A 27,025-nucleotide genomic window follows, 5' to 3' on the forward strand; every position below is an offset into this window, starting at 1 on the left:
GAAGACCCCTATACAGTGGATTTCTGCAGAAATCACCAGCGCTGCGACCACCTGTGCAGAAATCAGAGACTCTGCGCTGCAGTGAGTCTCTGGACCCAAAGCCCGCAGTTCTAGCTCACCCATGGCTCTCAGGCGGCTCAGCAGAAACACCACCTATCAGCACCTCTGCAGAACTCCAGACTGTGCTCCCACACAGGTCACTAGGCTGCTACCTATCCACAACACAAGACCATCACCCAGCTTCCCCCACCTCACCAGACACCCCAGCGCTGGAAACAGACTAACTCCATCTTGGAAAACCTTCCTCGCCATTTTTTGGTGGGCATGGCTATCAGATCGGATTTCCATTTGAGCAGGTACCTGATTTCCAATTCCTCCCCGCTCCCCAGCGACGATAACTCAGCACAGTGACCACCCAACACAAAAACAGCTCTCAGTTGGACAGGAGTGCAGTGCAAACAGGGCACTGCCCACCTGGTATGAGACTGGGGGTGAGAGGTCCTGCAGTTGGGACCTACTAAGTAATAGAGGGGAGGGGACTAAAGTCTGGAGCATAACAGAGAGACCAGGATCTGGGAAATATCCAGGCAAGAGAGGGAGATGATACTGGGGGCTCAAGTCAGACGAATGGTCACAAAAAAAGGCCTGTGAGGCACAATTTCCCTGCTGGGACTGGTGGGCAGCACTCCCCGCTTCCAGATGCTCCACAGCAGGTCCGGTCTTCTCACCCTGGTTACCTACACCATCCTGAGGGCAGAAACACCAGCTTAAAACAGACAACCCCACCTACTGGATGAGAAGAGAAGCAGGAAAGAAACGGATCTCTAAGAGTATGATTTTTTTTTCCTTCTTCTTTCTCTTCTACCCTTCTATCCTCTGGCCCTCACATCCCCAACATATGTAAAACCAAGAACTTTGCATGAAATAGGACTTTGAGGACTGAGTCACTGAATGATATAATATAGAGGAGTTGCATAAGCCCTTTTTTTTCTCTTTTTCTTTTCTATTTTCTTTCTTTCTTTCTCTCCCTTTTTTCTTTCTTCTTCTTTCACCCTCCAAATTTTACTATTTTTACATCCTGTACTTTTCTAAATACATACGTGTGTTTGTTTCATGTAATCTACTATCTTCCCACGTAATTGTCTACCCTAAATTACTTCCTGTCTATTCCCCTGCTACTAACACTCTTCATTAGATTTCTCCTTCACATTTCCTAAGATATATTAACTCTATACCATCACATCTTTTCCCCTCAGCATATCGTCCTATGCCTGACCCCCAGTTCATTGTCCACCACCAAAAACTGTAAACCTTTTTTATGAAACTACTGATTATATTTTAAATAATAACTGAATCCAACATTTCTGAACATTGAGACTAAACTGTAAATGTCTTAATAACAACAATTTGTTCATAGGTGATGTAATGTTGATATTGGGATCTGTTAACATTGTCCTTCCCCACAAAGGAGAGATCTTGGAACCCTATAAGTGCACTACAAATCTATAGGGTAAAAACAATAACACATCAGATCCACAGAGCTGGAAAGGAATACACATGAGCAACATGAAAAGACAAGGGAAGAAAGTACCAGAAACAAATCAAGACAACACATCATTAGAAGCACTGGCAGCTACAGCAGAAAAAATGACAGACAAAGATTCAGGATATACATGGTTAAAATGTTTTGGGATCTCAAAGAAGGCACAAGAGAACAAATTTAGGCAGTGAAAGATCACTTCAACAATGAGCTACATAAACAAATCCAAGAAGCAAAAGATCACCTCAACAGGGAGATAGAGGTTATACAAAAAATCCAAACAGAAATCCTTGAAATGAAAGAAATAATAAACCAAATTAAAAACTCAAATGAAAGCATCACCAAGAGAGTAGACCACTTAGAAGATAAGACATCAGACAATGAAGATAAAATAAATCATCTTGAAAAGAACATAGACGACACAGCAAAAATGATAAGAAACCACGAGCAGATCATTCAAGAAATATGGGATAGCATAAAAAGAACAAATTTAAGAGTTATTGGGATAGAGGAAGCCATAGAGGTCCAAACCAAAGGAATGAACAATATATTCAATGAAATAATATCAGAAAACTTTCCAAACATGAAGAATGAATTGGAAATTCAAATTCAAGTAGCCTACAGGTTGCCAAACGTACAAAATCACAACAGATTCTTACCAAGGCACATTATATTGAAATGCCCAACATACAGAGTAAGGAGAGAATTTTAAAAGCCACAAGAGAAAGGAATCAGATTACATATAGGGGAAAACCAATTAGTATAAGGGCAGATTTTTCAACATAGACCGTGAAAGCTAGAAGATCCTGGAACAACATATATCAAGCTCTGAAAGATAATGGGTAACCAAGAATCTTGTATCCAGTAAAATTAAGCTTTAGATTTGAAGATGAAATAAAAACCTTCCACAATAAACAAAAGTTAAAAGAACGTATAGCTAGAAAACCGGCACCACAAAACATCCTTGGCAAAATATTTCATGAAGAGGAAATGAAAAACAGCAATGAAAATCAGCAGAGAGAGGTAGTACACTAAAGGAAAAACTATCCAAAGAGGAAAACCAATTCAAGTTAAATAACAAAAATAAACAAAAAAGGCTGGAAATACAAACCATGTCTCAATAGTAACCCTAAATGTTAATGGCTTAAACTCACCAATCAAAAGACATAGGCTAATCCAATCTGCTAGCCTATGTCTTTTAACTCATTTCATAGGAAAAGACATACACAGACTGAAGGTGAAAGGTTGGGAAAAATCATACCACTCACATGGACTGCAGAAGCAAGCAGGGGTTTCCATACTCATATTAAATAAAGTAGACTTCAAGCCAAAGTTAATCAAAAGGGATAAAGATGTACATTACATACTGCTCAAGGGAACCATATACCAACAGGACATAACAATCATAAATATATATGCCCCAAACAATGGTGCAGCTATGTTCATAAAACAAACTCTTCTCAAGTTCAAGAGTCAAACTGACCACAAAACAATAATCTTGGGTGACTTTAACACACTTTTCTCACCACTGGATAGATTTTCCAAGCAAAAGTTGAATAAAGAAACTATAGAGCTCAATAACACAATAAATAACTTAGACTTAACTGACATATATAGAATACTTCAACCGGCATCAAGTGGATACACTTTCTTCTCAGCAGCACATGGATCCTTCTCGAAAATAGACCATACACTATGTCACAAAGAAACTCTTAGCAAATACAAAAAAGTAGAGATAATACCATGCATTTTATCAGATCATAATGGAATGAAATTGGAAATCAACAACAAAATAAAAACTACAAATTTCTGCATCACGTGGAGACTGAACAATATGCTACTGAATGAACAATGGGTTACAGAAGACATCAAGGAGGAGAATAAAAAATTCTTAAAGATAAATGAGAACACAGACACAACATATTGATATCTCTGGGACACTATGAAAGCAGTACTTACAGGAAAATTCATTGCTTGGAGTTCATTCCTTAAAAGAAGAAAAAGTCAACAAATAAATGACCTCACACTACATCTCAAAGCTCTAGAAAAAGAAGAACAAATCAGCAGTAAAAGCAGTAGAAGGCAAGAAATAATTAAAATTAGATCTGAAATCAATGAAATCGAGACAAAAGAAACAATTGAAAAAACTGACAAAACTAAAAGTTGGTTCTTTGAAAAAATAAATAAAATTGACAGACCCTTAGCTATGCTAATGAAGAGAAAGAGAGAGAGAACTCAAATTACCAGCATACATGATGAAAAAGGCAATATCACAAGAGACACTACAGAAACACAGAAGACAATTAGAAATTATTTTGAAATCTTACACTCTAATAAAATAGAAGACATTGAAGGCATCGACAAATTTCTTAAGTCATATGACCTGCCCAGATTGAGTCAGGAAGATATACACAACTTAAACAGACCAATATCAAGTGAGGAAACAGAAGAAGCCATCAAAAGATTATCAACCAAGAAAAGTCCAGGACCAGATGGATATACAGCCGAGTTCTACAAGACCTTTAAAGAAGAACTATTACCAATACTCTTCAATTTATTTCAGGAAATAGAAAAAGAGGGAGTACTTCCAAACTCATTCTATGAGGCCAATATACCCTGATTCCAAAACCAGACAAAGATACTTTAAAGAAAGAAAACTTCAGGTCAATATCTCTAATGAACATAGATACAAAAATTCTCAATAAAATTCTGGTGAATCAAATACAAACACATATCACAAAGATTGTGCATGATCAAGTGGGATTCATCCCAGGGATGCAAGGTTGGTTCAACATACGGAAATCAATAAATGTAATTCATCACATCAATAGACTTAAAGATAGGAATCATATGATCATCTCGATAGACACAGAAAAAGCATTTGACAAAATACAGCACCCCTTAATATTCAAAACACTAGAAAAACTAGGGATAACAGGAACATATCTCAACATTGTAAAGGCTATCTATGCTAAGCCTCAGGCCAACAGCATTCTAAATGGAGAAAAACTGAAGGCATTCCCTCTAAAATCTGGAACAAGACAGGAATGCCCTCTTTCACCACTTCTATTCAACATAGTTCTTGAAACACTGGCCAGAGCAATTAGACGAAAGAAATTAAAGGAATATATATAGAAAAAGAAGAACTTAAATTAGCTCTATTTGCTGATGATATGATTCTATACCTAGAAGACCCAAAAAACTCCACCAGAAAACTTCTAGAACTAGTAAATGAATTCAGCAAAGTAGCAGGATATAAAACCACACCCATAAGTCAAAGGCATTTCTGCATATCAGTGACAAATCCACTGAGAAGGAAATGAGGAAAACTACTCCATCCACAATATCCTCAAAAAAAATATATATTTGGGAACTAACAAAAGAGGTGAAAGATCTATACAATGAAACTACAGAACCCTAAAGAGAGAAATCAAAGAAGACCTTAGAAGATGGAAAGATCTACCTTGCTCTTAGATAGGCAGAATTAATATTATCAAAATGACCATACTACCAAAAGCACTATCCAGATTGAATGCAATTCCAATCAAAATCCCAATGGCATTCTTCATAGAAATAGAAAAAGCCATCATGAAATTCATCTGGAAAAATAAGAGACCCAGCTAAAGGAATCCTAAGCAGGAAGAATGAAGCAGGTGGTATCGCTATACCAGACCTTAAACTGTATTACAGAGAAATAGAAACAAAAACAGCATGGTACTGGCACCAAAAAAGGGTGGTAGACCAATGATACAGAATAGAGGACACAGGAACTAACCCACAAAATTACAATTATCTTATATTAGACAAAGGTGCCAAAAACGTGCACTGGAGAAACGATAGCATCTTCAATGATAGCTGGGCAAACTGGAAATCCATATGCAACAAAATGAAATTAAAACCCTATCTCTCACCATGTACAAAACTTAGCTCAAAATGGATCAAGGACCTAGGAATTATACCACAGACTATGCATCTAATAGAAGAACAATTAGGCCCTAATCTTCATCATGTGGGATTAGGCCCCAGCTTCCTTAATAAGACTCCTATAATTCTTGTGCTAAGAATTAAAACCAAGAATCAATAAAGGGGGTGGAATCAAACTAAAAATTTCTTCTCAGCAAAAGAAATAATCTGTAAGGTGAACAGAAAGTCCACATCCTGGGAGCAAAGTTTTACCCCTCACACATCAGATAGAGCATCTTTAGGGTATATAAAGAACTCAAAAAACTAAGCACCAAAAAAACAATAACTTAGTCAACAAATGGGCCAAGGACCTGACCGACACTTCTCAGAAGAGGATATACAATCAATCAATCAACAAATATATGAAAAAATGCTCATCATCTCTAGCAATCAGAGAAATACAAATCAAAACTACTCTAAAATATCATCTCATTCCAGTCAGAATGGCAGCTATTATGAAGACAACAATAAGTGTTGGAGAGGATGTGGGGAAAAAGGTACACTCATACACTGCTGGTGGGACTGCAAATTGGTGCAGCCAATATGGAAAGCAGTATGGGAAATCTGGGAATGGAACCACAATTTGACCCAGCTATCCCTCTCCTTGGTCTATTCTCAAAAGACTTAAAAATAGCATACTACAGGGACACAGCCACATCAATGTTTATAGCAGCACATTCACAAGAGCTAAACTGTGGAGCCAACCTAGATGCCCTTCAGTGGATGAATGGATAAAAAAAATGTGACATATATACACAATGGAATTTTACTCAGCATTAAAAGAGAATAAAATCATGGCATTTGTAGGTAAATGGATGGTGTTGGAGAAGATAATGCTAAGTGAAGTTAGCTAATGCCAAAAAAACAAATGCCGAATGTTTTCTCTGATATAAGGAGGCTGACTCATAGTGGGGTTGTGGGGGGGGGGTGGAGCATGGGAGGATTAGATGAATTCCAGATAGGGAAGAGAGGTGGGAGGGAAAGGGAGGGAGCAGGGGATTATCAAGGGCGGTGGAATGTGATGGACATCATTATCCAAAGTACATGTATGAACAATTGAATTGGGTGTCAACATACTTTATATATAAACAGAGATATGAAAAATTGTGGTATATTTGTGTAATAAGAATTGTAATGCAAAAAACCACAAAGTACATGTATAAAGGTATGAATTGGTATGAATATACTCTATATACAAAGATATGAAAAATTACTCTATATGTGTAATAAAAATTGTAATGCATTCCGCTGTTATGTATTTAAAAAAATAAAATTAATAAAGCTAAAAAAAGAATTTTCATTAGCTATCAATCACATTATAAAACTTTTATAATAAAAAAAATTAGTGTTTACAAAAGCAAAATCTAAAATGTGACTCCTAAGACACTTTCTGAAACTGAGATGGGAACTCTTTATATCCTGAACTGGCCAAGACAAAAGGAGATCTTGGTCCTTGAATATCCATAGTTCTTAAACAAAACTGAAAAGACCTGTGATCTTCAAAATATTTCTGGGCAGTTCTGAGCTCTAGCAACCAGTTTTTTCCTTATATTAGTGAGCAAAGCCATGTGAGTGATATAAGACTGGTTATGTGAGCAAAACACATGCAGTGTGACATTAAGATAATTTTACTGGCAAAGCCAACTAAATTGGCTTTGAACAGAAGTGTGCTAGGTTGTGAGATTTTAAAGAACCAAACTCCTATATAACCATGGCACCACCTTGATGGAGAAACTGATTCTGAGGCAGGAACCAGGGGTGACAGCACCAATCAGCTATTTTAGAACCATTTATGATACAGTAACTTGCACTGTAGACATTCAAGAGATGAAAGGGGAAAACACCACCAATGTCTCACAAAAGGTTGTATCAAATGACAGAGATGACAGTTTTCAAGGAGGTCACTTCTGAAGGATAGTTCAACTTCCTATTATGTTTGGGAAGTCTGTCTGATATGGTTGTTAGTGTTTCTATCATTAATCCACTAAATTCCAAGTTTTCAATTCTGTAATTATTTCTACAAAATTGATACAGGTGCATTAGAATAGGTTAGAAATCATCATCTATAGCTTATCAATATTATAATATTAACATTATTATAATTTTATTCTTATAATTATATATTATATACTATATGTTTTTATGGGTGTTCCTCCTCTGGGATGACAAGACAAAATGGGTTAAGAACAGCAAAAGGAGATCTTGGTCCTTGAATATCCATAGTTCTTGACAGGTGGAAAGGTGAACATGAATAAAACAAACTTGGGGCCTCTGGAATCCTGGCACTTTGGAAGAGTGAATTGGCCACTTTCGTCCTAACATTACCATTATTTTTCCAGATTACTACTATTAGCATCCTGTGAAATGTTGGTAACAACAGCATAAAATCCTTATTTCAGAAGTCTGTCAAAAGAGTCAAGGTTCAAATACAGAAGTGAATCTTATACAAAGTCCTATGAAAGACTAGCTGATTTACCTAATACTCCTGGAATTTGTTCCGGAGCCATAGGCTGGATCAAGGGTGCCCACATTATGGTCTTACCTAGGTGATTGAGGTATTCTGGGGCCACCAGTCAGCTTCTCATTGTTCTATATGTTGTATTTAGCTATTCACCAGTAAGTCAAGGTGAAATTCTTTAGTCTAGAGGTGGGCAGGGGGCAAACTAAATGAAAATGGAATAAAATCATGGCTAATAAATAAGATTAGCAGCTTTAGTGAATCCAAGAAGTTTTCTAGGCAAGCGTTGTGCCACTGAGCTACCACCCCAGCCCCAATCCAAGTTTTCTGCCAGGGTTGGATGGCACATCTACTACAAAGCGCTGTAAAAATGCAGAGGAGGCCTTGTCATTACCCTGGAAACTGACACCAGCAGCCCACAGGAGGGCTTGCATCAAGAGGTTTTTTTTTTGTTTTTTAAAAAAAAAAGAGAAAACTTCTGCTCAATTTGCTGAGTTTTATATTCCTTTTACTTCCCATATATTTGTACCAAGGGCAAATCTAAGAGTTTCTTTAGTGTAGAAGAAAAACAAAAATCACAGTAATAAATCCTAATTCTTGAGTCCCACATCAACAACAGCAAAAATCCTAGCAGAATCCTACAATAAAATGCAACTTAAAAACACAGGAAAATAGTGAATTTATGATACTTTGACTTTTGAAAAAATGTCTTAATCTTATATTTCAACCAGTATTCGACATACTGCTTGAGTTTGCTGAAGCCCCTCTAACTTGATTTCATGGGAAAACGTGTAACCCCAAGGACTTGGAAGGAGCCTTCCACTTTGGTCATCTATCATGCACATCACTGACACACTACCCCTCCAAAGAGCACATCTCTAGAAAATGTGACTCAGTGACTCCCCATTACAAGGGATTCAGGGCTCTTAATAATTTTGCCCCAATCTATCTTACCTCCAACTAGGTAGGACACAGAATGAGCACTATGGACAGAAAAATAAAAATTTAGAAAGAAAGATTCTGCATTTTATACTATGAAAGTCCACAATCTACCTGGAGATTGTTTTTGTATATTAGGCAGGGATTCAATACTACTGTTTTCCATATGAACAATCATTATCAACTTCTTCCTTTTCTTCTCTCTCTCTTTTTTTTTTGGGGGGGTGCTAGTGATTGAACCTAAGGCCTCATGCATTCAAGGTAAGAGGCCCACCACTTAGCTGAACTCCAGCTCATTCCAGCTTTCTTTATTTAATGGCTCCTCCTTTGCCCATGGCCTCTTGCATCACCCACATTAGACAACAATGCTGCAAATAGGTGCTTCTGTTTCTGGGCTCAGTTTTTCACACCTTGATTATTCTCTTGATTCCTACTAATTCTATACCATATAACCACTTTAGCAGTTTAAAAAAGTCCTGGTTTCTTATAGGGCAAGTCTTCCTCCTTGCTTTTTTTTCTCCAGAATTATCTACACTATTCTTTGTCTTTTATTTTTCTACTAATTGTATGAATATCCACGAAAAATCATATTGACATTTTTCTTGGAATTGGATTGTATGGTGGAGTTTTAGGGAAAACTGCCCATATCCATAATATTAATTCTTTCTCTATATCAGGGATTGGTAAATTATGAACTTTCATCTGTTTTTTTTTTTTAAATAAAGTTTTATTTGCACAAAGCCTAAACTATTTATTTATATCTTTACAGTTGCTTTTGGGATACAATGGCTGGGTTGAGTAGCGGAAATTGAGACTGTGTGGATCCAAAAGCCCAGAGTATTTAGTATGCTGACCCCTGCTCTATATGAATTTAGTACATTTCATAAAATTAGGTGTTTTTACATTTCTCCTTATAAAGTTTTGTAATTTTCCCTATACTTCACATCAAATTCATTATTTGATCCTTGGATACTCTTTGATACTACTGTAAATATTAATAAGTAAATTCTCTGTTTCTGGTTAGCATACAGAAAAAAATACAGTAGTTTTATGTATCATTCTATTATTTATCCATCTTGCTAAAGTCTTATTATTTGAAATGACATAGATTTTTTTAGTGTAGGCACCACATTATCTGCCAATAATGACAGCTTTATTTCCTTCTTTCCATTCTGCTTCTACTTTTCTTGATTGCCTCACAGCACTGATTAGAACTCCTAGCACAATGTTGAACAGTGTTAAATGTCTGTCTCATCTTAAAGGAACAGTTTCAATGTTCATCTATACAGGATCACATTTGCTTTAGGTTATTTTTCATCAGGTTAAGGAATTTCTCCTAACATACTGAGACTTTTAAACATAAATAAATATGAGTATTGACTCTAATCATTATTTTCTTGCATCCATTGAGTTTATCAAATAGTTTTTTTTCCTTATTCTATTTAAGTAGTCAATTATATTAATAGAGTTTTCTAATATTAAAAAAATCTTCCTACAGTTCAAACATGGTCAAAATGTACTTTTTAAAATATATATATTTTTAATATCTTTATTTATTTTTATATGGTGCTGAGGATCAAACTGAGTGCCTCACACGTGCAAGGCAAGAACTCTACCACTGAGCACTAACTCCAGCCCTCAAAATGTACTTTGAAAAAATATACTGTTGGATTATATTCACTAATATTTTAGTTAGGATTTTTATATCTACATTCATAAATGAAACTGGCTATTGGTTTTCCTTTTTGATAATATCTTTGTTTACTTTTAGAATCAGGGATGTTGGCCACACAGAAATGTGTGTTCTCTCTTTTTCAAGCTTTTAAAACTGAGATATCTGCCACCCTGCCCCAGCACTAGGGGTTAAACCCAGTGGTACTCTACCACTGAGCTACATTCCCAGCCATTTTTGAGACAGAATCTAAGTTGCCAAGGCTGGCCTTAAACTTTCAATCCTCCTGCCTCAGCCTTCCAGGTAGCTGGGATTACAGATGGGATTACAAATTACTTAATTGAGATAATTTGTTCTTTGTAAAGTTTCAGGGACATGTCTATGAAATGTAGACCTCATGTTTTCTTTGTGGATAGATATTAATCACTGCTGCAAATTCTTTGAGCTACATGATTTTAACCTTTTTCTGCCTTCTTTCATCAGTTCTTGTATATTTTCCTAGATATTTGTCTAAACTATGGGTACATATGTTGATTACATTCCATTATCTTTTAAATCTCAAATGATTCATAGTTCTGTTCCTCTTTTCTTTTTTTAATTTATTTTTTATAGTTGTAGAGGGACAACATGCCTTCATTTGTTTAGTTTTTTATGCGGTGCTAAGAATCGAATCCAGTGCCTCACACACGCTAGGCAAGCACTCTGTCACATCCCCAGCCCTCCTCTTTATTTTTATAATACCCTTTGCTGGGCTGGGGATGTGGCTCAAGCGGTAGTGTGCTCGCCTGGCATGCATGCAGCCTGGGTTTGATCCTCAGCACCACATACAAACAAAGATGTTGTGTCCGCCGGAAACTGAAAAATAAATATTAAAATTCTCTCTCTCTCTCTCTCTAAAAAAAATATCCTTTGCTTTTATCTTCTCTTTCTCAATCTTGCCAGAGATTTATCTATTTTTTTTCAAAGAGCTCTAACTTTTTGCTTTATTGAGCTTTTCTCTACACAATGGAGATTAGTTAGCAATCAAAAAAAAAAAAATAAACTGCAATAACAAGTAATCTGTGGAAGAATCTTAGCATGATGTTATTAAGTGAAAAAGTAAGTCCCAAGGTTTTTATAATGACTGATATCTAAGGATCAAGAATTTCATATCATAACAAATCAGAAACAAACAAGCAACAAAACTCCCAAAGAGTCTAAGTTCTGTTTATATGTGTAGTAGCAAAATTCCAAATCCATTTTGAATGTCTTTGACCCTAGAGGTTCAAAAGACTATGCGATTTCTCTGTGATATCAAAGTTGGTCAGAGTCAATCAAGAATTTGAAGTTATTGCTGGTGCTGAATTAAAAGACCTGGGAGGGTAAAATCCTGGCTATTATTACTGAGGTACAAACATGAGAGTGGGTCACTTTAACTTTTAACTCAGTCATCCATTTGGTAAAGTGAAAGCTACTGTGGCACTTGCTCTCCTGTCAGGTATTTAGCTAGAGCTTTATTAGCACATCCCCAGCCTGGTGGGCCTCACTGGCTTCAAGGGATGAAGTTCTACTATCTGCTCTCAAACCCAGTTTAGGTGCTTCTTCCTCTATGAAACCTCTCTTGGACCCTAGAAAGAGATCTTTCTTGTGGACCCTGGACGTCTCCTTTGTCACCAGTGTCTAATTGTCCTGTATAATATTCATGGCCATGTCAAACAAAAGGCCTACAATTCAACTCTAGGCAGGACAAACCATTTCCTGAGGTCTTATTATGTATGAAGGTTTCTCCCTATGAGGTGGAGTAGAACAGAAGTAGATAATACATTTTGTTGCTTACACTTTCTTTAAAAATTATTGGTATCAGTTTGATTCTTGAAATTCATTCATTAAGTTTCTGAGTTCCATTTAGAATTAGTAGCACTAATCAGCTAAACAATTTAAACATTTCCTATAGTACCACAACTACGAGATTAAAAAACGACTTTGGGCCCAAAAGAAAAAATTATATCATGGACAGTACTTTTTATTAATTCAAGGAAGTGTATTTCAGATTCCTACCCAAAGGGGATAGAAGAAAATAATGTTTTTGCATTCTTAATATTTTAGCTACATGAAAAATTCTATTTGCAGATTATGTATAGATGTGAATGAATACACCCTGCTCTGTCAAAATATAAATTCTAATAAATTCTAATAATGAGAAAACAAATCAATATCATAATCATGCAAATCCTTAAAAATTTCAGTAATATTTATGTGGCAGAATGACAAAAACAGTCCTTTTAAGACATTCTACTTTTTAATCAGTGATTCTACCTTATTTTGCATAGATTTTGTAGGGTGAAAGGCAAAGAAGAATGCAAGTGAAATGTAATTTCTTTTGAATATAGGAAAGAATGGAAATTAGAAGCATTAAAATTAGCAATGTATTACAACAATGTGGTTAATGAATCTTAAATAGCTATTCATTATCATCTGTTGATACAGAGAAAATGTTGATAAGAAATTCCCCTGTTGTCATCCTCCCTTCCTATCAGGTGACTAGTGGCTACCCAAGCTGCAAATACATGGAGAGGAAGGGGGCCTCTTATCTGCAGCTTTTGGGGTGGCAATACTACTATTTTAGCAATATTCTGTACAGAAAACATCCTATAACAGTAGGGAAAGATATGTTTCATTCATAGCAAAAGAATCTGAAGACTCTGAGCCAAATGGAGGTATAAGTTGGGAGCCTCCTACCCAGACTTTAACAAGAATGAACCTGTGTTGGCCCCTTTGTGGGATGAGTGACACTTGGATTTGTACCTGCTTCTCAGCTTGTTTCAGGAGCTTCTGGAATCGCTCATCCTCCAGCACACCTGGTGGAAGATCAGTCTCTCCCTGAGCTTTCAGTTCTTCCAGCTTTTGCCGAAGGCCCCTCAGAGCCTGTAGCTCATCATTGAGGCGACTCTGGCGGGTAAGAGAGGCCTGAAGATCCAGTTCTAGGTCTAGAGATGTGCGTACTGGGCATTCCTGGGCTGTCCTTCTGAGGACTGGCTGGCAAACCGTCTGGAGAGTTAGAAAACACAACAATAAAACACCCTATTATATGGGTAGTCATTTTTCTGCTTGTCCTACTTCCTTGCTCCTTGGAAGTGAGAATATAACTGAATAAGCAACTTGCTTTGGCCAAAGAAAAGTGAGTGGGAGAGATGTGTACCACTTCCAGGCAGAAGTCTGTTAAAGCCAGTGTGAAATCTGCATTTTTCTGTCTCCTGCTAGAGGAATTACAAAGACCCAGAGACAGAGGCTCCATTAGCTTGGGTCTTCAGTAAGAACACAGGCAGGTCCTCCGGCCAATCTTCAAAGAACTAGTAGCTAAGAAAGAAGTAAACCTTTATTATTTTAAACCACAGAGATTTTCAAAGTTGTTATAGTGTAGCCAAGCTTACCCTGCCCCAATGGAAAAACAAATGTTAGAACAGACAGACAGTTGTTCCATTTCAGGAGGCAAAACCATCTCTGTAGTTCACTCCCTTGATATCTATCTATCACCTCTGAGTGTGGTTCAGAATGCAAGTGGTTCATGGGACTGGTTCTTTCTCTATTTTCCATATTATGCACTATCCATTCTCCCCATTGAATCACAATTGTTTTTCCCAGGGCCAACCTTACCCATTTATTTATTTTTACTTTTTTATTTTTTGACGGTGCTGGGGATTGAACCAGGGTCTTGTGCATGCAAGGCAAGCACTCTACCAACTGAGGTATATCCCCAGCCCCTTACCCATTTATTAAGGAATAATGACTGTCTATGTATGAATAAATTTCAGCTGGAGGATGGTAGGCAGGACATTAGGAAGAGATGACATAATCTCTGACTCTGAGGACTTTGAATGGAGAACAGTATGTGGCAATAAGCAATAGTAAGCTGTGAATTAGATCTTAAGTTCCACAGAAAGTCAAACAAGGGACAGATCATTCTGGGCTGGGTCAGACTCATTTGCAGAAAGAAACTTAAACTAGGCCATGTACGATGGTATAAGCAGAAATTACAAGAACAAGGAGTGCATTTCTTGCCTAGATTGCTGGCAGCAGGAATGGAACACAAGATATTCCTAATAAGAATTGGTGCTATATGATACCAGAGAGGAGGGCTTCAAACTTGACACGGGTATTCTAGTTTGAAGGTCTGGAACAATGGTGGTGCTCATAACAGATGGAATGGAAAGGGCCCATCTGCACCTCTTCTTATCTCAGGGTCTTAGTCCACATTGGGGTAACTTTGGTTGTCTCCTCCTATTCTTTCTCCTCTGTCCAACACATGTTAAATGTTCACTAAATACTGAGGTGCTAGGCTTCTGTAGTACATTAAAAAAAAAAAATGTTTCCTTTATTCAACCTCTGCTCTCTCCAAAAAAATAATGGCATGGTAAGAATCACCTAGATCCATATTTGCATTGACTGTATTACTTGTTTTTCACAATCAGAAATCTTTCTTAGTTCTCATGAACATGGAATCTAAGGATTCCAGTGTGTACTGGTGTGCAGGTAAATGTTTACTAACACTCGGTTCTCTGCATGGAGAAGGAAACATTGATTTGTAGGCTTGCTGATCTCTGTGCTATAACTACTACCACAGTAACTTTTTAAGGTGTCCATGTGATGTAGAGACACGCACAGTTGGCTCCTCTGAGCTAATATGAAGAGGCTCTAACATATCACTAAATCTCTGACCTCATGACTCATATGCTTGTCACTTTTCTTTTCCAGTTGGGTAAATCTTTTGCTGGTGTTTGCAGATGCTTTGCTCTCTTACACCTCTCCATAGTTTTCATAGCGGAATTCCTAAGTCAGAACACCATTATCTACTCATTTCTCTTAAACCATATCTGCTTCCCTAAAAATCACTGTAAAAATCATCTCTTACACATGTTTTAGGATTAACCTCTGTCTGGTTCAAGCAGATCTACTAACTAAGTTTATGAGCAATCTAACTGTTTTTGAGCTCAACTCAACTCAGACACACTTTTGATAAAAATTTCTCTGAAGTGTGCTACTATACTCTAAAAACACATTCTGTTTGAGAAAGCAAAGTGACCTGCAAATGAGATGAAACAAATTTTCTTTCAAGATTATGGAAATTTAGGAACTTCCAAAGCATAATATTTGGTAGTGTAAAATATCTACACCTCAAAATTTCCTAAAAAATGTTGAATGCTAAATAAAAGTGGGCATATCAGTTTTTAGACAAAAGAAACATGTTCTTTTTTCCATTGAGTAACTAGAAAGTTGAACCAAGGGAATCAAAAGTTACTTATTCACATATCTAGTACTTTGCACATAGTGCTACGAAACCAGAGTGGCACTGATAACGATGAGGACTCTTAACTCACCATGCAAGTCCCCCAGCCCCTAATTCCAGTCCACAGCCCTGAGGCTCTGGCTGAACTCAGCTAAAACTCAACCCCTATGTTTTATGTCACTTCATGTCATCTACTGAGAGCACCTCGTATGCATCATTCTTCCATCACCCCTCACCTTACTTGCCCCATCTCTACCATTTCCTTTGAAATTTTATTTAAGCCTTGAAGCCACAGACCTGCTCCAGGAAGCCTCTTTTAGACTCTAGTGCAGAGGAGTTCATTCCCTCTTCTCCAGCACACTTCTAATGTCCCATGTGTGATTCTGCGAATTTTCTCTAAAGATGGCAAACTCACCTTTGATAGCACACACCATGCTCTGTGCTTACTAAATAGCACATTGTAAACTGAAATTATAATAGAAAGTAAACAGGAATTTTTGATCCACTTGTATAGTCCAACCCTCTAATTGACTTAAATATTCTCATCCAGAGATCGATGGCATCTAGGAAAACAACCTGAGTAGTCCCACTCAGATGAATTTTAAACTTCTAAAAAGAACTGTTTAAGCAAGTTCAAAATCATGTGATTAAACAGTAAACAAAAATAGAAACACCCCAAAAACCTGTGTGCTACTCCTATGCAGAAATGTCTGCTCCTTCAGAGGAGGTCCCAGGTTTATATTCCTCCCACAAATGCTCAAGGGATGGTATGCAGACCTGTCAGCCATCACTGGACATTTTCTCAACCCACTGATGCACTTGGGGGCCCAGCAAGCTCCTTCTCCGGAGATATTGCAAACCAATTTCCAGCCTTAATTACCAGAGGTTCCAAACCAGTGACGAAAGAATGCTTTCAAGCATATCTTCTCTGGTTCTCTAACTGACATAACACCTGCATCTCTGTGTGATCACTGTGGCTTCATTCAACAGCCTGGGAGCATGAAGCACTGACACTCAATAGTTTGGGATTCATGCTTTGTAATTCATGAATCTGGACTGGTCTAGGGCAGTGCGACATGACTGAAGGAATACATACCCTTTTGACCCGCAAACTGCACCGTTCACTGGAGTTTCTCACAAACAGTGATTTTTTAGCCAAGGTTGAACTGTCACTGTCACTCCGATTTAACTGGTGACAAAAGATTAAAAAAAAAAAATCACTATATAACAAACAGAGTTAGTGGAAATTAGAACTGAGAAGTTTACTAAATAAAGTAGGTAGTGACAATATGACTAGCAAATTTCTTTAAGAAAACTTTCCCCAAACAGCTTCTTCCTTGTTCCATGGTTTTATTAGCTTAATTTTCTTAAATAATTTAAATAACTATCAAGTCATACGTTAAGATAATTATACATCTTTTGAAATAAAGCAATCCTTTTAGCTAACATGTGATGTTTATTTCTTTAAAGAAATATTTCTATGAAGTACAGAGCTCAAGGTCAGAGTTAAGACATATTCTAGAATGCTCCTGGCCCAAGTAGCTCATGCCAACCCACTTACCTGCTTTAGGTCTCTGCAGAATGTAACCTATCAATCAAGCCTACTCTGTACCCTGCTTCCCATAGCACCAATCCTCTGCTACCCACCCTACCACCACCCTCTACCCCTGCCCCACAAGGCACTTCTCAGCTTATACACGTATAATTATTGTTTATGGCCTAGGTCTCTTTTGCTTCTGGATAAATCTCAACTATCTAGGAAAGTGCTTAATAAAAGTATTTCTTTTTAACTTGAATGAATAAAGTTAGAATTTTAGAAGTGTTTCTAACCCATTATAAAATATTAAATCTACTTTACTATACATTATAAATACTTCTAGAAGTACAATTTGGTAAATTGATGGAAATCTCAAAATTTTCTTCACAGAGTTATACATCTGATTCAGTGTCCAGAGGCATTAGTAAGAGATGCTTTTTGTTCTAAAATCCAATTCACAGTTTTCAGTCCAGCAAGATTAACATGGGCTGAAGCAAGTATGTTATACAGTGGAAATACATAAAATATATATCTTAAAAGTCACTTATGTTTCTAAACACAGATGGAAGTCAAAAAATTCTTAGCATCTAGATCTTTAAAATTCACTTACTTGCATCACATTAGAACCAGTGAGACCTTAAATTTGTGGGAAAACTAATTTAAAAAAATCTTTTAGTATTTGTAGTCAGAATGTGCAGTTTCTTGTCATTAATGGGAAATGCACTCACTGGTAGAAGGGCAAGCCACAGTCCCTGGTGTCTCATCACACACATGGTCACCTTACCCTGCAAATGTACTGGCTTCGCTCGCCTGGAGAAAAGGTCTGTGAGCGCACTATCATGCTGCTCCTCACAAACGGATGCTGTTGAGAGCTCAGACTGCTGCGGTCTTTGGGGCGAACTGCCATACTCTCATTAACTGCGTCATCAGTATTTGTCTCTTTGTCAACCTACAAGAAAAGTAATTTGTTAGGAACTAATCAATGTGTGTACATTTATTTTCCATTGTTCTAAGAAAAAAAGAAATACCAAACGCCAAACAGATTCATGGAGCACTTGGGACACTCCTAAGAGGAACACTTCTATTACAACACAGTTCTTCTGAAGGGAAAGTAGGTACCTGGTAACTTCCAGGTTCTTAGGAAGCTACCACAGTGGGTAGGATCTGTCCAAAAAGGTTAGCCATGAATAGAAGTGCCACCTTTAACAGGTTAGAATTAAAACCTTCATGGTTTTGATTTAAAGAGATAGTATGAAGAATTCTATTTTGAAATATATCATCATTAAACATTATTTAATTTCTGATTATTTTTCAAAATAGTAATAAATACAAGAAAATGAAAATATGCCACAAAGTTATAGATTTAAATGGAAAATGCAATTAAATATATAAATATAATGACTGTTATGAAGCCAAATTTGGATTTTTTTTACTGGATCTTTGGAAATGTAACAAAAATAAAATTTAAGTTAAAATGGAACTGTCTCGAAATATAAACTTGTAGGCACAGGTAGATGTCTTTTATCTTACAGGAATAACTTGATTACAGACCTGCCTCTTAATGAAAATTTGCTTCCTTGTGACAGGAAGTCCTTGGTCAGGGTACAATACTATTTTCTCAGAAATAAGGAATTCAAATGTTCTAAACTCCATTACCAATATTCGAAGTGTGCGGCAGGCATCCTTGAGCCTTAAAAAAGACTTCCCCATTTGGGGACAGTGGTCTCAACACATTTCTCACTTACCTACCAAAGCTGCCTGCTTAACTTGGTTGGCATCTATGCGTAAACCTAGTTTTCTGTCACCTTTCTAGACAGAAAGCTTTCAATAAGAACACCATCTAACTAAATGAAGTTCAAATGTTTGCTTCATGTTTGAAATAGAAATAAACTTTGAATTTGACACAATTAAGTAGTCACCCTGCTGCTATCCAAGGAATTCAGAAAATATTTCTAATAAATATTCACAGAATACTTTATAGAGACTGAAAGTAGTACTATTCCTCTTCTTATATCAAATTTAATGAAGAATTAATATTTTGGCCCATCTAAAAATTATAAAGCATTTACAATGTATCTTTTATATGCCTTTCATGATCAGCTTTCGGATTAAAATCTTAACATGGAATTACACCTGAAGAGATAAATAAGCATCTCCGGTGTCTACATGGTGCCTGTGAGGCATCTGTTTTAGTAGAACACAGCTGAATATTCACCAGGGTGGGTACTCCAGCGGGTGGCTGATGTCTACAGTCTTTGGCAACCTCATTTTCTTTCCTCCACTCGCCTTCATCCATCTTCGGCACATTAGTGCATGAACTTAAGTCTTTCATACAGCTATTGTGCTTTGCCAATTTAACCTCAGCTTCTTTTTCAGCCACAATTTCATCAGAGGCCTCTCTTAGCATTGTTAACCTATGGTGAAATGAAACAAAATGAAGACAAGACATACTTTAAGTCAAGTGGGTATGCTGTATAAATTGTGCAACTTAGGCACGTTAACCTGTTATTTGGGAAATGAACAACAGACTTAAACAAAATGATTCAAGCCATTGTCTGGCTGGAACTTTTAATTAAATAGTCCATAAAAAATAAAATTCTCACTCATTATTTAACAATATACTGCAAAATCTCCATAGTGTAGTACTACAAAGTTAAATTTATGAAATTTGACCTAACTTCCAGATACTAAAGTAGAAATATTCTAAAATCATATATAAATTGTAATCCCAGCATTTTAAAATGTTGACATTCAAACTGAAGCAATGTGATATTAGTTATTCATTATTATACCATTAATCATAGGAGGAAATGGGATACTTTCAGCTAAGAGAGAATAAAAACATCCATTACTGGTCTGAGGTTGTAGCTCAGTGGTGGAGCGCTTTCCAAGCACGTGTGAGGCACTGGGTTCGATTCTCAGCACCACATACAAATAAATAAAACAAAGGTCCATTAAAATTAAAAAAATATTTTTTAAAAAAATCCATTACTGACTGCTCACAGTCTAGTAGAGAAAACCCCATGTTAAGGAAGATTTACTATTAAATCAACAGAAGCCTCTTAGTGCCGTTTGTGCTCACATTTACCAAAAGCCATATCACTGACTTGGGTGGCATTACAAGGGGTACTCTACAACATGAAGTCAGTTTATACAGAATATATAAAGGAGGAGTATTGGGATGGTTTAGAACATATCATGCTTTTGTTGAGTGTCATGTTCTTAAACACTGAGCTTTAACTGCAATTGGTGACATGCTGACAAATTGGCACAAACTAGTTATTAAAGGTGTAGCCATGAAATGAACACAAGGGAGGACCAGCAATGATGGCTATGAGTTATAAATTCCTTTATTTACATACTAAGTGAATTTTTAAAAATATGTGTGATGTGAACATGAGAAAAGCTTGGTATTTAAAGATACTAAAATAAACCTTATGCTCACTCTCATATTTTTTTTTTTAAAGAGAGAGAGAGAGAGAGAGAGAATTTTTTTTTTAATATTTATTTTTTAGTTTTCGGTGGACACAACCTCTTTGTTTGTATGTGGTGCTGAGGATCGAACCCGGGCCGCACGCATGCCAGGCGAGCGCGCTACCGCTTGAGCCACATCCCCAGCCCCTCACTCTCATATTTATTTGTCCTGCAGGGCTTTGATTTTTATTCACTATTAAGGAATTTTGGTAAGCACAAAGTATCTCTACCTTTTTATATCACTGTCAAAACCCTTCCTTACAAGTGGTCTATGACTATTATTTAAAACTTATCCTGTAAGTTTCTTTTCTTCTTTTTTTTTTGATGGTTAATCTTTTTTAAATTTTTATTATTGGTTGTTCAAAACATTACAATGCTCTTGACATATCATATTTCATACATTTGATTCAAGTGGGTTATGAACTCCCATTTTTACCCCGTATACAGATTACAGAATCACATTGGTTACACATCCACTGTTTTACATATTACCATACTAGTGTCAGTTGTATTCTGTTGCCTTTCCTATCCTCTAGTATCCCCCCTCCCCTCCCCTCCCCTCCCATCTTCTCTCTCTACCCCATCTATTGTAATTCATTTCTCCCCCTTGTTTTTTTTCCCTTTCCCCTCACTTCCTCTTATATGTAATTTTGTATAACAATGAGGGTCTCCTTCCATTTCCATGCAATTTCCCTTCTCTCTCCCTTTCCCTCCCACCTCTCGTCCCTGTTTAATGTTAATCTTCTTCTCATGCTCTTCCTTCCTGCTCTGTTCTTAGTTGTTCTCCTTATATCAAAGAAGACATTTGGCATTTGTTTTTTAGGGATTGGCTAGCTTCACTTAGCATAATCTGCTCTAATGCCATCCATTTCCCTGCAAATTCCATGATTTTGTCATTTTTTAGTGCTGAGTGTATAAATGCCACATTTTTTTTAAAATCTATTCATCTATTGAAGGGCATCTAGGTTGGTTCCGCAGTCTAGCTATTGTGAATTGTGCTGCTATGAACATCAATGTAGCAGTATCCCTATAGTACGCTCTTTTAAAGTCTTTAGGGAATAGTCCGAGAAGAGGAATAGCTGGGTCAAATGGTGGTTCCATTGCAGCTTTCCCAGGAATCTCCATACTGCTTTCCAAATTGGCCGCACCAATTTGCAGTCCCACCAGCAATGTACAAGTGTACCCTTTTCCCCACATCCTCCCCAGCACTTGTTGTTGTTTTGACTTCATAATGGCTGCCAATCTTACTGGAGTGAGATGGTATCTTAGGGTGGTTTTGATTTGCATTTCTCTGACTGCTAGAGATGGTGAGCATTTTTTCATGTACTTATTGATTGATTGTATGTCCTCCTCTGAGAAGTGTCTGTTCAGGTCCTTGGCCCATTTGTTGATTGGGTTATTTGTTTTCTTATTGTTTAATTTTTTGAGTTCTTTGTATACTCTGGATATTAGGGCTCTATCTGAAGTGTGAGGAGTAAAAATTTGTTCCCAGTATGTAGGCTCCCTATTTACCTCTCTTATTGTTTCTCTTGCTGAGAAAAAACTTTTTAGTTTGAGTAAATCCCATTTGTTGATTCTTGTTATTAACTCTTGTGCTATGGGTGTCCTATTAAGGAATCAACCTAACAAAAGAGGTGAAAGACTTATACAATGAAAACTACAGAACCCTAAAGAGAGAAATAGAAGAAGATCTTAGAAGATGGAAAAATATACTCTGTTCATGGATAGGCAGAACTAACATCATCAAAATGGCGATGTTACCAAAAGTTCTCTATAGGTTTAATGCAATGCCAATCAAAATCCCAACGGCATTTCTTGTAGAAATAGATAAAGCAATCATGAAATTCATATGGAAAAATAAAAGACCCAGAATAGCAAAAACAATTCTAAACAGTAAGTGTGAATCAGGCGGTATCGCGATACCAGACTTCAAACTATACTACAGAGCAATAGTAACAAAAACAGCATGGTACTAGTACCAAAACAGGCGGGTGGACCAATGGTACAGAATAGAGGACACAGAGACCAATCCACAAAATTACAATTATCTTATATTTGATAAAGGTGCTAAAAGCATGCAATGGAGGAAGGATAGCATCTTCAACAAATGGTGCTGGGAAAATTGGAAATCCATATGCAACAAAATGAAACTGAATCCCTTTCTCTTGCCATGCACAAAAGTTAACTCAAAATGGATCAAGGAGCTTGATATCAAATCAGAGACTCTGCGTCTGATAGAAGAAAAAGTTGGTTCCAATCTACATATTGTGGGGTCAGGCTCCTGTAAGTTTCTAAAAAGTTTAATATATATGTATATACATACATTCACACAAATACATATATATGTATGTATAAGCATATATATATGAGTTAACAGTAGTTCAAATATAACAGTATAAGCAACTATATAAAAATTAATCCAAATAAACATATATATAGTATATACACATACTGAAGCATTCACTAAAATTTGTTTTTAAACAATACAATCAAGAAAGGTAGCTATTTGCAGATAAACAGATAAATGAATCTGGACATCCCTTTCTAAAGGATGAGGTGCAGATACAAAGAAGGAAATAGAAAAAGAAGATAAACATGATAACAGAGAAATAGTTACTCAGAAGTTTTTTTGCTAACTCCCTGCTTTGTTTTACCACAGCCTAAATGGCACTCCTAGTAGTTTAAAGAAAAAGTGGATCGGTTTTCAATTTATCTGGCTCTACAATAACCTAAAATATCTTTCAAAATGGATAGTTTCTAGACAAAAAAAAAAAAAAAAAAAAAAAAGCAGCTTAGCTGGGCATGGTGACACATGCCTATAATCCCAGTTCAGGAAGCTCAGTCAGGAAGATGTCAAGTTCAAGATCCCAGAAACTTAGTGAGGTCCTAAGCCAACTTAGCGAGGCCCTATCTCAAAATAAAAAATAAAAAGGGCTGGGGATGTAGCTCAGTTGTAGAGCAACCCTGGTACTGCAGCCTAACCCCAACCCCCACCAAAAAAAAAAAAAAAGAAAACTTAGAAATTAATGCCAAAATTATTTGAAGAATTTAAAAATCCGGCTAATGTGTTGACTTTGCCCACAATTTTTCTGTTACCTCCTTTAACTCTCTAATGGTCAAGAAGAGACTCTTTATCCTTAGCTTCCTGAAGCTACACTGTTTTCTGTAATTCCAGAAGATATAAACTTACAAAGGTTTCACTGGAAGTTTCTTATGAGAAATTAAACATCTTCCCAGCAAGTTACTACTGCAAAAGGAAATGTCTACTGTTTACCAATCTCCTTCTGGACCCCTCTGTTCTTCTGGCCCTGTTTCTTCTTCTTCTTGTGCTAATTCTTGTTCCACAGCCAATAGTTCAGCTGAGGTTCTTGCAAGTAAGGCTGATACTGCATCCTGGAGAATGTAAAACATATGGCAATTAATATCATATACATCAAGAAATGATTTAAAAATTAATCAGATGCAGATTTATACTTCCAGCTGTGGAGAAGCAGCTTATATCAAACTCAACTCTCTCACTGAGAACAAAGATGAAAGCTGAATAAAATGAAGAAAGAAAAAAAAACCTCAAAACAAACCACCACAACAAAATAATAAAACTCCCAGATGTTTTAAAGCAATGAAGAGTACCAAAGGCTATCAGGATTAGAGGGCCAAGATCCCAGGGAAAAGAGAAATACAAGAAGGTGACGCAACCATCATTGCCACTCTCTCCCCTTGAGAGTGTTTGACAGTTCTAGGTGCAGACAAGTAGGATAGGCAGACTTGACTGGCTGAGACTGTGGCTGTGGAGTTAGGAGGATGGGAGGATTACCACTGAGCGCAGGACTACCAAGACAGTCAGCACACAGGGGTCAGAGAAAATGAAATGTGTGGTGGGCTCAATATTATTATTCCTGTTACAGCATGTGCCATATGCGAGCTGCATATGTACAGAGCAAGACGCTGAGAAGCAAGGCAGAGAATCAGTGCTAGCAGGCTGAAACAGCAAGCGGATATTTCAGTTGTCTCATAGAGTCCTAGGGAGGAAAAACCTGGAATTCAAGTTCCCCAAATGATTCAGATATTCTCATATGGTAATTTGCCTTCCAGAAGCACACTAAATCCTCCCTAAAAGAATATGTCAGCCACAGACTCCACAAACCCTCACACACAGTGGCCAGAATTCCATCAAGACCTAATGACCAGCTAGGCATGGTGGCCCATGGGTTCAATCCCCAGAGCAACAACAACAATGACCACAAACAACCCCCTCCCATCAAAAAAAAAAAAAACCCTAGCAACCAAAAGCTAAAAAAAAAAAAAAAAAAAAAAGCAACAACAAACAAAAGAGGCAGACCAATTCACACACTGCAGGTAATTAGAGAAGGAATTTACATTTTTACAAATCATTTAAAAAAAAAAAAAAACCGATAAAATAATAAAATAAATTTCAAAAAGAAAAACCACATTAGCATATCAAAGTGAAGATATTTAAAACCAAAAAAACCAGGATGCATTACTTTTTAGGAATCAAAAGTTGGACTATTCTCTAGCAACTCAATAGAATCAATGGAACAAGATGACAAAAAGTGATACCTGTAACATATTAAAAGAAACAACTAACCAACTAGAATTCTGAATATGTGACCAAAAACTGTCCTTCACAAATGCAGTTGAAATATACACCAAGAGACCTGTACTAAGAGACATACTAAATATCAAATGAATTCTTTAGTAGGAAAATGATCCAAATAGAACTAATATAAAAAGAAATTAAAATACACCAGAAATGGTAAAGATTTAAGGAAATCTAACTGAATATTTAGATTGACAATTAAAAAAACAATAATAATAATAATGTCTAGAGGGATATGCACTATAGGTAAATAAAACACATAAGAATAATCATACAGAAGGAAGAAAAGAGAAAATGGAATTAAATTCTTTTAAAACCATTGAAATGTCTGAGAAAAAGAAAAGGCATTAATTGAAGGTAGTTTCCAGTAAGTTAAGGATACATGTTGTACTCACCGGGGAAACAACAGGAAAATAAAAAACTATAGCATTCCTCCCCTTATCTGTGGTTTTGCATTTCATGATTTCAGTTACCCACGGCCAACTGCTGTCCAAAAATATTAAATGGAAAATCCAGAAATAAACAACTTATAAGGTTTACAATGCATGCTATTCTGAGTAGCATTATGAAATGTTTAGCTGTCTCCATCCTGTCTTGCCTGGGAAGGGAATCTTCTTGTCTAGTGTTTCAATGTTGTATTATGCTACCTTCTCAAAAGTTGCTTTGCCATCTCAGTTAGCAGATTGATGGTCATGGCACCACTGTGCCTGTATTCAAGAATACCCTTGTTTTATTTAATAATGGCTATGAAGTAGAAGAGTAATGATGCTGGCAATATGTATATGTCAAAGAGAATCTTTAAATACTTCTTTTAAGTGAAAAGGTAAAAGTTCTTGACTATTTAATAAGGGAAGAAAAGAAAAAGATATGCAGTTGCTTAGATGTATGAGAAGAATGAACATCCTGTGAAATTTTGAAGAAAAAAAGAAATCCAAGCTAACTGCAAAAATTATACAATACCTGATATGTGTTTAGTTAAGATGGAAAAGATAGTAAATCTGTGTATGGATAAGAAGAAATTTAGTATATGTAGGGGCTCTGTGTTAGTTAGCTTTTTGTTGCTGTGACCAAAATATTGAGCAAGAACAATTTAGAGGAGAAAAATTTTATTTTGGCAACTGGTTTCAGAGTTTAGAGCACAGTCAGCTGGTTCCATTGTTTTAGGCCCAAGCTGAGGTGGAACATCATGGCTAAGGATGCAGAGGAAAAAAGATACTCAGATTAAAAACTGGGAAGCAGAGGGGCAGGGTGGGAAAAAGTTGCAGGGAAGATGCATCCTTCCAGGGCATACCATCAATGACCTGTTTCCTTTAGCCATGCCCCACCTACCTACTACTCAGTTAGCCCACTCAAACTAGGATGGATTGATTAGGTTATAATTCTCATGATACAAACATTTTACCTCTCAATATTCCTGCATTAACAGAGGAGGTTTTGAGGGACACTTCATGTTCAAAACATAACAGGCTTAGTAATACTTGCAATTTCAGGCACTCACTGGGGAGTCTTAGAATGCATCCCCTGTGGGGTAGTGGGGCAAGGGAGGGGGTGCAAACGTTAC

The 27,025-nt window shown here is 36.7% G+C and overlaps 1 protein-coding gene across 2 annotated transcripts in view; it reads right to left on the bottom strand.

The window, feature by feature from the left end:
- Wwc2 (WW and C2 domain containing 2) overlaps positions 1-27,025 on the bottom strand; it is a 218,278-nt gene that overhangs the window by 12,699 nt on the left and 178,554 nt on the right. For both annotated transcript variants that reach the window (XM_027927138.2, XM_071610510.1), the window contains exons 17-21: positions 24,121-24,239; positions 19,588-19,786; positions 18,157-18,321; positions 16,932-17,024; positions 13,357-13,599 (exon numbers count right to left, since the gene is read on the bottom strand). In XM_027927138.2, coding sequence (XP_027782939.2) covers positions 13,357-13,599; positions 16,932-17,024; positions 18,157-18,321; positions 19,588-19,786; positions 24,121-24,239 — 819 coding nt within the window. The remainder of the gene's footprint in view (positions 1-13,356; positions 13,600-16,931; positions 17,025-18,156; positions 18,322-19,587; positions 19,787-24,120; positions 24,240-27,025) is intronic.

The sequence above is a fragment of the Marmota flaviventris genome, chromosome 3, assembly GCF_047511675.1.
Source record: "Marmota flaviventris isolate mMarFla1 chromosome 3, mMarFla1.hap1, whole genome shotgun sequence".
NCBI lineage: Eukaryota > Metazoa > Chordata > Mammalia > Rodentia > Sciuridae > Marmota > Marmota flaviventris.